Raw genomic sequence first — 13,271 nt, forward strand, 5'->3', positions numbered from 1 at the left:
ACCGTGAATGTCTGAACCAAATGTCATGACACTGAACCACAGATGTGAACCTGATGGTGGCGCTAGAGGAAAAGTCAGAGGATCACCAAAGTCAGTAGGATTCATCCTGCGGGGAATATCTGAACAAAATGTTACGGTAATCCAACAGCACACCGCCGCCATCCGTAGAGCCGTGCCACTGGCATGGATTGAAATAAGTCAAATGTGTTATTAAGACAAGCAAGATGCAGTAAAACTTAGTTTTTTATTGTCAAAGAAAAGTGGAAAATAAAATAAAATAGGAAAGTAAAAGAATGCATACAGTGTCTCTGACTTTACAGAACCAATCATGGGGTAAGACGCCATTTTTTTATTGTTTAAACGTGTCGTTTGATCGAGAAGAGCTAATACACAAATGTTTGGTGGTTGCTTTGCTTTTAAAGAGTCCTTTCTCCTGTCAGAGCGTATTCGCACCGCACAATACACAACATAGTGAAACTGGTCTCTAAAGTAAACTGCACGTATAGACTCCTACAGCTGAATGTAAAATATAACAAGTATCACCGTACATTGATTGCACTTTCACACATTTTAGAGGAAAACAGGAGCAATAACTGTATCTTTAAAGTTCAGACTACTTGTATTCATATGGAGTGATTTGGTTTAATTAGTCCGTATCCAATACGCATATCCAAGCTGCAGCAGGTCTTTTGTTCGTGTGCCAACAACTCTCGGTCTCTGCATCTCTTCACACACAAAAAAAAAAACAGACATTTCCTCTTTGTAATAAAAAACACAGACCACAGACAAACCTCTCAACACTGTCGAGTCCCAAGTGTTGTTCTTGGCACATAGAAGGTCAGGTATTCATTTACAAGGCACCGTGGCCTTTCTAAAATGAGCATTTTAAGGTCTTAATAGTTCATGGAGAATTTTGCCTCAAGCTGTTTCGTGTCCATTTTAACGTTTACGCCATGAAGCTCAGATGTGTCCTCTACTGCTCTGCATCTACTGCTCTGCTAAGTCACAGGATCAAAGAAAGTGGTTACTAAGAACGTCTATAAAGAATATTCAGTCGGATATGAAACAAAACTGACATCTCTCTTTCCCTTCCTCTTGAAAAAAAGCAACTTTTCCTGCATAATTATTATCATGCATCTAGTTAAAGTGGTCCTAATCATTTTTGAAAAATGCATACAGAGAATAGTTAGTACTAAATACCCCACCCAAAAAAAACTTAATACGGTAAATCACTCCTACACCAAACATCATTTGGCAAATATCTCATTATTGATCATCATAGTGCTGCTGTCACAGTATTTACAGTCATATTAAAACAATCCTCAGCAACAAATGATCTCTGTCAGTAACAGCCTCGGCCGATACCGCTCGGTTATTTCTTCCTCTTCGAAAACAAAAAGAACTGTGGATCAGTTGTCTTATCTTTGCCCCCAAGAGTTGAGCCTGATGTAGCGCGTGCTAACAACATGAACACACACTTTTTATGATGTAAACAGAGACCGCGGTGTGTCATCCTAAAGGCCTGGTCACACCTGCATTTAAAACGCCGAAATTTTGCAACAAATCAGTTAATTCAAATAGCATCGTCACGCTCAGTGGATTAGCTCGCGGTGGCGAAGTAAATCCATGCACACAAATTAGCATCACTGACCAATAGCAAGCCGTGTTGACAGAGCTGACCTGAGAGTGAACGGAGAGCCGGAGAGTCCAAAATGGAGGAAGCTAGCGTAGCTTATTAGCCGTGTGTCACCATCCAGTTTTACTGAAGCTCCTCTGTTTAGGCGGCAGGAGGACGTCGTGCTGTTACAGGCAAACAAATGTATGAACTTACTCTCCTCTTAGCAAAGAGCTAACAAGCTTGCTAACTGCTTGCTAGCACATGAGCCAAATAAGTTTTCTAACTTCCGGGTTGTGTGGCTCACTGCACATGCTCATTAGTGTTTCTCCCACCCTGCTCGTAGACGTCACACGCTTAATGAAAAATTCATCATACAAAAAGTAGTAACTGACTTTGTCGTAACGACAGATTTACCGCGTCTCTTTTATAATGGTGGTCTACGGGAAAGATGCTTTTTGTTGCAGTACCGCAGTCGGCCACTGGCAGCAAGGCTGAGCAGCAGCTCTCTTAACTCATCCGTGTTGCTAACGGACAGTTAGCAAAGCCGCTAGCTCAGAGAGGTTTTTTTCCTGTCTTCAATAAAACTTTGTTGAATTAAATAATGTGCAGTCCTGACAACAAAATGTCAGGGGGGAGTAAACAGCCCAGTGCAGAGAAAAGCTAATGTGATTGGCTAGCACTAGCATGTCTTGGCTTGCTAGCATGTTAATGGTTATCTCACCTGCTACAGTGGTTCGCCTATTAGCCTAGTAGTCACTACGTCACTGAGCTTCTATAACTAAATATTTCGTGATAATAATTTCGCCGTGACATTTTTTTTTGGTGTGACCAGGCCCTAATTCTGAAAATCAGTCATTTCATGGTTCACCAAAAGTAATTCGACACAGTTTTGTTTCCCCCCGTGAACTGCTGCCCTACATTGTGGCATCTTTGTTCAGTAGGCATTGGGGATGTGCTTCCTGCATGAATCAGCATCAAAATGCCTTTCTAAAAATACTTTAAACATCTTGAAAAGGACAATAAGGGTTGCTTGAGCGTAAAAAAAGTCTTTTTCTGTGTGAAAGAGGACCTGGAAAGCAACTATTCCTCAAAGGAGGGTGTCAATCCGGGTGCTCGGGTCTCCGCCTAATGAGTCTCCGAGGTCAAACAGCTGGTCCAGGTTGACGGTGGAGCTACAGAGGAAATCGTTGCGACCTTGTTCCTCCTCTTCTGGCCAGGGGCTCTCCAGGAAGGCCGTGGCAAGGAAGGTCTCCTCATCAAAGTCTGACACGTCATTATTCCTCTGGGTCTCCACCAACACGTGGATGTCCGCTGTCCCTGGCGGGGCTTCAACAGGAGAGATGTGGGTCCCCCGCACTGTCAGGTCCTCCTCTTTCATGATGGGGCTCAGAGGTTCTCCTCCCTCTAAACTGAGCTCCCCGCTGAGGGCCGAGTCCAGCAGGGCGTCCCAATCAAAGTCCCCCTTCAGAGGTCCAATCTCCTTCTGTTCGTCCACGGAGAGCAGTGGGGAGCTGGAGCGCCGGGGGGCTTTGGCACCGCCATTTCTGGAGCCCAGCAACTGTTTCCTCTTGTACCCACCTCTTCCCCTGACCACTGGCCAGGCCCCCAGCATGGTCCCTTCAGCCAGATGAGGGTCCCAGTTCTGGTCGGCGCCGGTCGCCTCTTCGAACTCCCGGAGGAGCCGCTGGGACTCTGGGTTGATGCACAGGCCGCTCTGACCTCCTGTGGGGCTGCAGGGGCCTGTGGACTGGGGCTGGAGGTTGACCCTGAGCCTGTTCTGCAGGGCCGGGTTGATCTGGACCGGTGGCATTCGCCTCTTTTTATAGGCGCCACTCAGGAGACGCTCAGCGTACTGCGGGTCAATCTTCCAGAAACCACCCTTCCCTGGCTCGTCCTTCTGCCGCGGCACCTTGATGAAGCACTTGTTGAGCGACAGGTTGTGTCGGATGGAGTTCTGAAAATAGAGATGCATATATTCACGTGAGAGCTCACATGCTGGCTTCATCAATCTTTGATAGTTTGGGAAATACGCTTATTGGCATTCTTGCTGAGAGTTAGGCGAGAAGATTGACGCCGCTCTCGTGTCTGTACGGTAAACATGAGGCTACAGTCAGCAGCTGGTTAGCTTAGCTTAGCATAAAGACTGGAAACAGGGGAAAACAGCTAGCCCGGCTCTGTCCAAAGGTAATAAAAATCCACCTGCCAACACCTCTACAGCTCACTGATTAACATGTTATATCTCATTCGTTCAACCAGTACAAAAACCAAACTGTAAAAACGACAAGTTGTGGTTTTACGGGAGGTTATGTGCCCGACTATTTCTTGGCCAGGAGCAGTGACGTTTTGGAGTCTTGTCATCACTGCGCGGCCGGTTGGGACCTTAATTATTTATAGTGGGGCTGCCGACTTTGTAAATAATACATGAACAAGACTGCTTGCAGACATGTGGCCTTTGGAAGTCGCTTCTGATGATTAAGAAGTACAACAGTGCACAAAAAAACAATAACAATCGCATTATTTAAGTTAAAAAAAAAACTAGGACTCAGGAAACTGACAGGCAGAATAACAAATTACACAGCTCACATCTCGACAAACACTAACTTTCTCCTCCACTTTCTCATTTTCACTAGTTTCTGGCGACACAATACATTTTTTATCACACTGCTAGAAAACCAAAGCAAAACCAAACTTTACTTAAGGAACTTCATCTATCATGACATGAGCGACGTGAACTTGTCTGGGTGACTTCAGTTCATAGACGGTTGCTATGGCAATTGAAGGTGCTATTGGACCGGATCACTGGACAGCCGAATAAAGGAATTTAGACAGGATTTAGTTTGTCAAAGTCTGGTGATGTCTTGGTGGGGCTACGGTGGGTTCATTGTAATTCTTGGTGCTTGAGCACCAGCTAGCCTCACGTTAGCGCCGCTTATGAGCGCCGAGGTTGCCAGTCAACCAGCTGATACTCCAGGAAGTCACTGCTGCTGGCCAAGAAATAGTCCGGCACATAACCCACAGTAAAACCACAGCTTTTACACTTTAAACAGGTTAACATGTTAATCGGCGAGCTGTAGAGGTGTTTGCAGGTGGATTTTGTTACCATTGGACAGCTGTTCCCCTGTTTCTTGTATCGAGTCTTTATGCTAAGCTAAGCTAACCAGCTGCTGGCTATAGCTTCATATTTACCGTACAGACACGAGAGCGGCATCCATCTTCTCATCTAACTCTCTCTTGCACGGAAGCAAATTAGTGCACAGCTCGTTACATAACAAGACATGCACGGTTTATGTAACTCAGCAGCTTCGGCAGCCATTGGTAAATTCACCCTGCACGTAATATATCGGCCGGTAGAGGGCAGTGCTGCCTTGCTAATGGACATAAAGCTGCTGCTGAAGCTGAACAGGCTGTTTCAGCTTCAGAGGTGCCTGTACACTGTCATGCTAGTCGGTTCCTTTAAACCGAAGCCTATTTGGGAAGCCGCCTTTAAACTGATGGTACTGTATGAGCCTGTTGTGAGGCAGGAAGCACAGGCGGCAGAGCACCACACATCGCGTTAATACACCGTGCACCCTTGCATTCATCCAACCCCCCCTTCACTGCAGTCTAAATAGAGCAGTGACCCGCTGACCTTTGTTAAATATTATCAGCCCCATGTACTGCCTTACAATAACAAAATGCTCTGAAATGTCCAAGCCAGACGCTGAAACGCAGGAGTACAGCTAACAGCTTCATCAATCATTTATCCAGCAAAATTAAACTTTTCTCAAAAATTCCTGCCCTTTGGAGAGGAGGAGGGGGGGGGGGGTCCTGCTGCCCCTCCTTTTACCCCTCCATCACTTGTTTCTGCTCAAGCGGAAAAACCATTGAGCTACTTTGAATGAACAAAAGCAATGTGATAAAAAAATAAGAAGTGAATTAAGTGTTTAATTCATGTTTTATGAAGGTTTTGTGGAAGCGTTTCTGGCTTCGGGAGTTATTAATTACCAGCTAAGTCACTAATGCTTCATCGGAGTGTGGCAGCAGGCCCAGGCCTCTCACTAGGTTCAGTTCCTTAGAATGGATTTTTCCTTTAAATAGAAAAATCATGTGCCCAGCTGTGAGCTGACCCCACTGCAGAAAGCAGACCTGAGAGAAACTCATTTTCATACAATGGAGAGTGTGTTGGAAATGTATTGTGTTTACTGCGTGCGTGTGAGGTCATTTGTGTGTGTGTGTGTGTGTGTGTGTGTGGTCTTTTACCTGCCAGGTGGGATCAGCATGTCGGTAGTAGCAGAAGTTGTCAGTGATCCACTTGTAGATGCAGGACAGAGTGATCTTGCTCTTCTTGCTGGCCTGCATGGCCATGCAGATGAGCGTGGCGTACGAGTAGGGCGGCTTGATGCGCGCGTTGGTCTTGTAGTCCACCTCATCTGGGCAGTGGCCGTGGGCAACGATGCCGGGGAGGGACTGCAGCCTGCTGTAGGCCGCCGCTGTGGGCTTCCCCGGGGTCAGGGGCATGCCGATGGAGGCGGGATCCCCGGCCAGAGGGGAGGCCGGGGCGTCGGAGCCCAGCGGCTGGTGGCCGAACAGGTGCGGCTGGTGGTGGGGCTGCTGCGGCACGTTGGCACCGAGGATGGAGAACTCCTGCAGCCACTGCAGGCTGGTCAGGCTGTCGTCCAGGTTGATGGAGCTGCAGCAGCTGCTGATGCTGTTGTTGCTGCCGCTGTCCCGCTCCTCAGCCTGGGCGGCGGCGGTCACCACCTCCTCCTCCAGCCCCACCGAGCCTTCCGGCCAGGGGTCGGCGCAGCTCAAAGACAGCATGGCTCTCCGCAACACCTCTCTCCTCTCTGTCACCCAGCTCCTTCTCCTCCTCCTCCCCCTGCCACCGCCTGACAGGACCGAAAATATACACCCAAACTTCAACAAAGTGCGAAAGGGAAGGACAATGATGGCCCTATTTGAAAACAGAGCCCCTGTGTGCGCGTAAAGACTTTCACATTTCCAATTCCCATTTAAATCAAGTCTGTCACCTGGATGTCTGGGTGATGGGAAGACGTGAAAGCTACAACTGAAGAATATTCTTCAAATCTAAGATCCCTGGTCTCGATGAGCGGCAGCCTTTTCTCTGTCCACGTCTCAGAACTTTCCAGAAAAGTGTTGCGCACTTGTCTCTGAGCGCAGAGAAGAGCGCACACAATAACTAACGGCACCTGCTGCTTTTAACCCACACAAATCTATTAAATGGGTTTAAAAAAAACTTTAAAAACGACTCTATCAAACTGCGTTATTATACTTCAGCTGAAATGTCACCTTTGAGGACGCATTTAGGACTTTTTACGCGTAAAATCCGCAAATGTTTGTGTTTACGCACCAAGGACGCGGTTTAATTAATATATATAATAAACAATTATCTGATTATTTTACAGTCAATACTTTAATGCCATTATATAAAATAATATGCTTGTAAGTACAGTGTAATATATTGCTTATTGTGCAAGTACAGCCCAGGTAATTAAGACAGACATTTGAGGCCTTCTGGAGCGGAAACGTTAAACAGCTCAGGTGTGAAACACCTGAAAATGCTCTTCTTAGAATAACATTTAAACCCACCTTTTGCTGTTACGTCGAGCAGAGAGCTTTTAAATCCCCTTTTTGAAGCGAGCAGCTGTTGCGCAGCCTGCAGAGCACCTGTTGCCAGCTCGTGAGAGTGAAGAGAAAGAGAGATTCCTGCGCGGTGCGTTCGGCGCTGCGTCGGGCGCTTCTTCCCCGCCGTGGAGGTCTTTATCTCGGGTGTGAGCGGGCTGCGGGATCCGTCGGGGAGGCGGTTTAATACCTGGTGCAGGAGGTTTGTCCAGCAACCATAGAAACGGTACACCCCCTTGTAAACAGCTTCCCGGCCCTCTATTGGCCTGCTGGTTTCTATAGCGCTTCATTTTTAATCACTCTCAAGTCAACTGTGGCTGCAGGTTCCCAAGCTGAGGCCCAGGGACTCACCAGGGGCCCTCCGTGCGCTTCTTGCTTGAGCAAACTTAAGGATTACTGTAATTCTACAGGAATGAAACTCTGACAGTTTAATTAAACTGAGAGCAAAGAGTGACTCTGATTGCTGCCTAAGTGTAACTTTTCTTTTCCCACCTGCTGCAGTGAAGAACTTTAGTTAAATAAGAAACAAATAAGCAGCTAAGTACATTTACTGGAGCAGTTCTTGTACTTTTCCATTTAAACCACTTTATACTTTTACTCCACTACATTTCAGGGGGAAATATTGTGCTTTTTATTTGACAACTTTAGTTATTTGTTTCATTTCAGACATTTAAAAACAAAAAAACAAACACATGGTGACTTTATGAAATACAACACAGTGTCAAAGTTTAAAGCAACCTTTTTGGCTTGTGACCTCTTACATAAATCCAGTGTGTAGTTGCGGCTCTTTATCTAAAAATACAGAAAATATAACATCGCTTTCCCTACATGTAATGTTGTTTTGCACAGGCTTTTCTCTGCACACTAGGGGCCACACTTTAAAATGTGTACAAATGATCTTTTTTTATTTTCAGAGGGGAGTTTCTCTCTGTTTTTACGCCGTGTTTGAGTTTCTGATTCTGAGGTGGATCTCTCAGTGGATGAAACACACCTGAGGATGAAACATGTGTGTTTTTCTCACCTATAAGAGAAGGGAGGCCTGATTTGGATCTCTTCTGGATCATGTGAGCAGCTGTGCAGCGTTTGACCCATTACATGCAGCAGTTGTCAGCAGCAGACGGTCCTCCAGGTCCAACTTTGAAGAGACGTCAGGACTCGAGAGATGAGGAAGCCTTTTTATTACTTTACAGTTGCCTTTGTGAGGGCCTCAGGAAACCACTCAGCCACACTAACAGGACGTTCAAGGGGCCAAACCTTTTTGTTTCGCCTTTCTCTTTCTGTCTGTCTTATGAACAAAAGTACATTCCTTCACACTCACCCCCCCCCTCCCCTGTAAGTCCAAACGCTGGGTCCAACTTTTAGTTTGCGACTGATTAAATATATTCAGAGGTGACGCCACGGTGTTTCCATCTTCTGTTGTCAGCATATGTGCAGAATATGGACCAACGAGCACACCAGAGGTGTGAAGAAGTGTTCAGATCTGTTACTTCAGTAAAAGTACCAATACCACCATGGAAAAGTACTCCATTACGAGTAAAAGTGCTGCATTCAAATCCTACTTAAGTTTCATGTAGTAAAAGTAGGCTAACAGTTAGCTAGTTTTAATTACTTTATATGTTTAGCTAGTTTATTTTACTTTATATACTTTTAAGTACTTCATATACAGTTAGCTAGTTTTAACTACTTTATATATGTTTAGCTAGTTTATTTTACTTTATATACTTTTAAGTACTTTATATACAGTTAGCTAGTTTTAACTACTTTATATACGGTTAGCTAGTTTTATCTACTTTATATAGTTTTAACTGCTTTATATACAGTTAGCTAGTTTTAACTACTTTACTATATATACTAGTTATTTTAGTTTTAACTTTTAAGTACTTTATATACAGTTAGCTAGTTTTAACTACTTTATATACAGTTAGCTAGTTTAAACTACTTTATATACGTTTAAGTACTTTATATATGGTTAGCTAGTTTTAAGAACTTTATATACAGTCAGCTAGTTTTAACTACTTTATATACAGTTAGCTAGTTTTTTACTACTTTATATACGGTTAGCTTGTTTTAACTACTTTATATACAGTTAGCTAGTTTAAACTACTTTATATACGTTTAAGTACTTTATATATGGTTAGCTAGTTTTAAGAACTTTATATACAGTCAGCTAGTTTTAATCACTTTATATACAGTTAGCTAGTTTTAACTACTTTATATACGGTTAGCTTGTTTTAACTACTTTATATACAGTTAGCTAGTTTTAACTACTTTATATACAGTTAGCTAGTTTTAACTACTTTATATAGTTTTAACTGCTTTATATACAGTTAGCTAGTTTTAACTACTTTATATACAGTTAGCTAGTTTTAACAACTTTATATACAGTTAGCTAGTTTTAACAACTTTATATACAGTTAGCTAGTTTTAACTACTTTATATACAGTTAGCTAGTTTAAACTACTTTATATACGTTTAAGTACTTTATATATGGTTAGCTAGTTTGAACTACTTTATATACAGTTAGCTGTTTTCAGTTTTGGACTTTTCTCTAATTTTTGATTTCTAGTGAAATCTTGGATCATTTGAACAGTTATTGAAATGAAGTTTAGAGGGGAAATGTCTCTTTGGTGGAACTGATAACTCAGAAACAAGGGAACCACTGGTTCAAACTTAACAATGTGTTGTATTTTCTTAAGTTTATCATACAGTCAGCTAGTTTTAATCACTTTAAGTGATTAAAACTAGCTGACTGATTAAGTTTATCATGCATTTTTTAATGTAAAATCTTAATCTGAAAAAATAACATGTAACTCCAGATGTCAGATTAGTATAATGGAGTAAAAAGTTCAATATTTCCTTCAGAAATGTAGTAGAGTAGAAGTATAAAGTAGCATAAAATGGAAATACTCAAATACTTTTATCAGAAAGTATATCCTGATCTTATCTGAGCTGTATTTTATTTTTGCCATTCATGTATTTTATCATTCACTGTGGTATTTTATTTTATAAAGCACTTTATACTTTGTTTTGATAAGTGCTCTATAAATAATGGTTATTTTTATTATTATTAACGCACAAGTACTTGTATTTAGTCACTTTCCACCACTAAAGTAGGCATATATTGAAAAAGAAAGAAATGCATCAAGGTCAAGACTAGAAGAAGGGCCGACTGGAGGTTCTCCATACGGTCTACTGTCTGTGAGGGCTGATAGAAAACAAAGAAGGACAATCAAACCGGTAAAACCAGACAGCCTGAGGGAACAGGACCAGGTCCTGGTCTTTATTTTACTCCTGACATCCTTGTTTCTGATCAGCCTACATTGGCCTGTAGTCCCATCGTATTGTTCAAACCCTGTAGGGTCAGCGCCCCCGACAAGACAAACTCCTTCATGTCCCCCCGGCCCCATCACATCACCTCCAGCAGAGGTCAGAGGTCAGCGCTGGAGCAGCCAACCACAGTAACCTCACAGCGAGGGGGGCCGGGGAGGGCCGGCCTCGACTCAGGACTCAGGGGGATTACAGAGAAAGAAGCCTGCTGGTGGACTTGACTGACAGACAGCCAGAGAGGAGGACACACACAGATAACAAATGCAGATACAGACATTTCAAGCAGACAGCTTTCTTGTTATAATTAAACAAATACAAAATATCCTGCAGGCTTAGGAGAGTCTCAATACTGGATATTATAAACGAGGCAAATTACGTAACTTATGTAACCTTAAAGCAGCCGACAGCACTTCACTACTGTTAAATAAAAGCACTGCCTGAGGCTGTTTCTGATTTCCTTATATACGACACATTGATCTGTCATGTGAGCGATGCATCACCATAGATACCATGAACACAAAACTTTACTTTTAAAATCTCATTGTCCTTAGTTTAGATATCTATAACCATAAATACAGAGTTTAACTTTCGCATTGACAAACACACTTAAACTTCATCTTAACCCTTTGAATTTTCAATACAAGTAAACAAATTCTTTATTCTTTCAGCCGAATTAATCAGATTACTTTTTCAAAACACAATGTATTTAAATCTCCTCCACAACCCGAAACTAACGCCAAAGTCCATCTGCGTTTGAACTGAACACATCCAGGGGCGGATTTGGAGAACTCGCTTCCTTTAAGTCCACCAGGGTTTAAATGAGGAATTAGACTGGAAGCCATTTCTGTAAAGTGGATTGTATTCGTTCTCCATTAACAGGATTTCTCTGAAAACGATTATTCAAATCATTCATTTAAATTATTAGAATCCTTTCAAATCTAGCAAATGTGTCCTGCTCTTGTTCAGGAGTAACGCTTCTTCTTGGACAGATGAGGGCGTCAGACGCCATTTAATGACAGACGAGAGAGTGGAAGTCACAGAGGTGGAAGAAGTAAAAGCACCACGACATCAAAATACTCTGTTACGTGTAAAAGTCACTTGAGTAGAAGTACAAAAGTATCAGCATCACTATGAAAAGTAAAAGTACCCATTATGCAGAACTGTCCATTTCAGATTAATGTTTATTATATTACTGGAGAATAATTATTGATGCATTAATGTTTTAATCACTTTAATGTTGCAGCAGGTGAAGGTGGAGCTCATTTTAATGACTTTATATACTGCTGGGAAGTTTAATCTGTAAAAATACACCAGAATTTATTTGTTGAGTATATTTAATAATCTGAATCTGTAAAGTAACTGAAGCTTTAAAATAAATGTAGCGGAGTAGAAAGTGGCAGAAAATGGAAATCGATCGTTCGGTTTGGAAAACATCCAAAAGTCGACATTATTCAGTTTACTGCAAATGATGACAAAGAAAAATCTTCAGGTTTGAGAAGCTGGAACCGAGAAACGTTTCAGGCATTTATAGTTACTTCAGCCACTGATTCGTTTCTTAATAAATGACTAATTGTTTGAGCTGAAATTGTATTTACTGCTTAATATTTTACAGTGCATCAAAGTTCTTGATGTGTTTTGTTTGTGAAGCAGCTGCTGTCAGATAAATGTAGTGGAGTGAAAAGAGAGACGTGGCCGAGTCGAAGTAGAAAGAGTCAGAAATTGGAAATACTCCAGTAAAGTACAGATACCTCACATTTGGACTTAAGATGAGTACACTTGAGATGGGCCATTCTGCAAAATGAGCACTTTTACTTTTGGTACTTTAAGTAAATTTTGATGCTGATACTTTTGTACTTTTACTTTTAAACGCAGGACTTTTCCCTGTAATGTAGCATTTCTACACTGTGGAGTCGCTACTTTTACTGAAGTAAAAGATCGGAGTGCTTCTTCCACCGCTGGTTCAAACCAAAATAACTTTATTGTAAATTCTAGCGGAGGTCCCAAAGTTTCCAAAGACACCATCGATGGTGAAGTGAGTTTGGGGGGGAATGTGTGACACTTTACGCCTGGCATTAACATGCAGTCTTGGCTTTGAACGTTTCACTCACTGTAAACACGATGAGACCTTCAATGAAGAACTGGAACAAGCTGAATGTATATAAATGAACCATGTACTGTTTGATTCACTGTAACAGAGGTTGTATGTTTTATTATGCAGCTTCATTGGTAAGTAGGGTTTTAAAAAAATCAAGTGGTAGAAAGGAAATGTTAAACCTATACAGCAGGTAACTATTTTATTTGTGCGTATAAAACATTATTCATATACGATGCCCACATTGTAAGTGCAAATATTCATGTTTTTGACAGGACAGGAGATTGAACCCTGAATGAAACAGCTGTGTGGTTATTGGTGTGATGTTAGAATAAACCCAGAGTAAATGTTCAGTGGTTGTCTGAGGATTATTTTGTGGGGAAAATGTATCTGCGCATGGAAAGAGTTTATAATCTGCTCCCATTATCTAAAAAAAAAAAAAGGTTTTAGCAGTTTAAATTTTCTTATCTAACCCATAAAAACGTGTTTAGTGAGAGAAAGTAAAACATTGTTGAACGAGTTTCCAACAGATCCCAGTTCCGGGTTTTTAAAAGGCCCTGATGTGCTTTTATTTACCTGTTGAGACGAACAGTTAAAGGGGGACGGTGTCAG

General features: G+C 42.2%; 1 protein-coding gene across 1 annotated transcript; it reads right to left on the reverse strand.

The window, feature by feature from the left end:
* Positions 1-225: 225 nt before the first annotated feature.
* Positions 226-7,436, reverse strand: foxj1a (forkhead box J1a). Its single transcript, XM_044181591.1, has 3 exons — positions 7,208-7,436; positions 5,858-6,486; positions 226-3,572 (listed from the first exon to the last, which is right to left on the reverse strand). Exons 2-3 carry the CDS (start codon positions 6,416-6,418, stop codon positions 2,706-2,708), a joined length of 1,428 nt encoding a protein of 475 aa, XP_044037526.1. The 5' UTR covers positions 6,419-6,486; positions 7,208-7,436; the 3' UTR covers positions 226-2,705.
* Positions 7,437-13,271: the final 5,835 nt, after the last annotated feature.

This window comes from Siniperca chuatsi, linkage group LG21, assembly GCF_020085105.1.
Source record: "Siniperca chuatsi isolate FFG_IHB_CAS linkage group LG21, ASM2008510v1, whole genome shotgun sequence".
In the NCBI taxonomy this organism is placed as follows: domain Eukaryota; kingdom Metazoa; phylum Chordata; class Actinopteri; order Centrarchiformes; family Sinipercidae; genus Siniperca; species Siniperca chuatsi.

Bases quoted from the DNA above. Each gene is read 5' to 3' on its own strand.
- foxj1a (XM_044181591.1), bottom strand. From the start codon at position 6,418: ATGCTGTCTTTGAGCTGCGCCGACCCCTGGCCGGAAGGCTCGGTGGGG. The intron at 3,573-5,857 runs GTAAAAGACCAC...CTCTATTTTCAG, and splicing joins ATGCTGATCCCACCTGGCAG to AACTCCATCCGACACAACCT.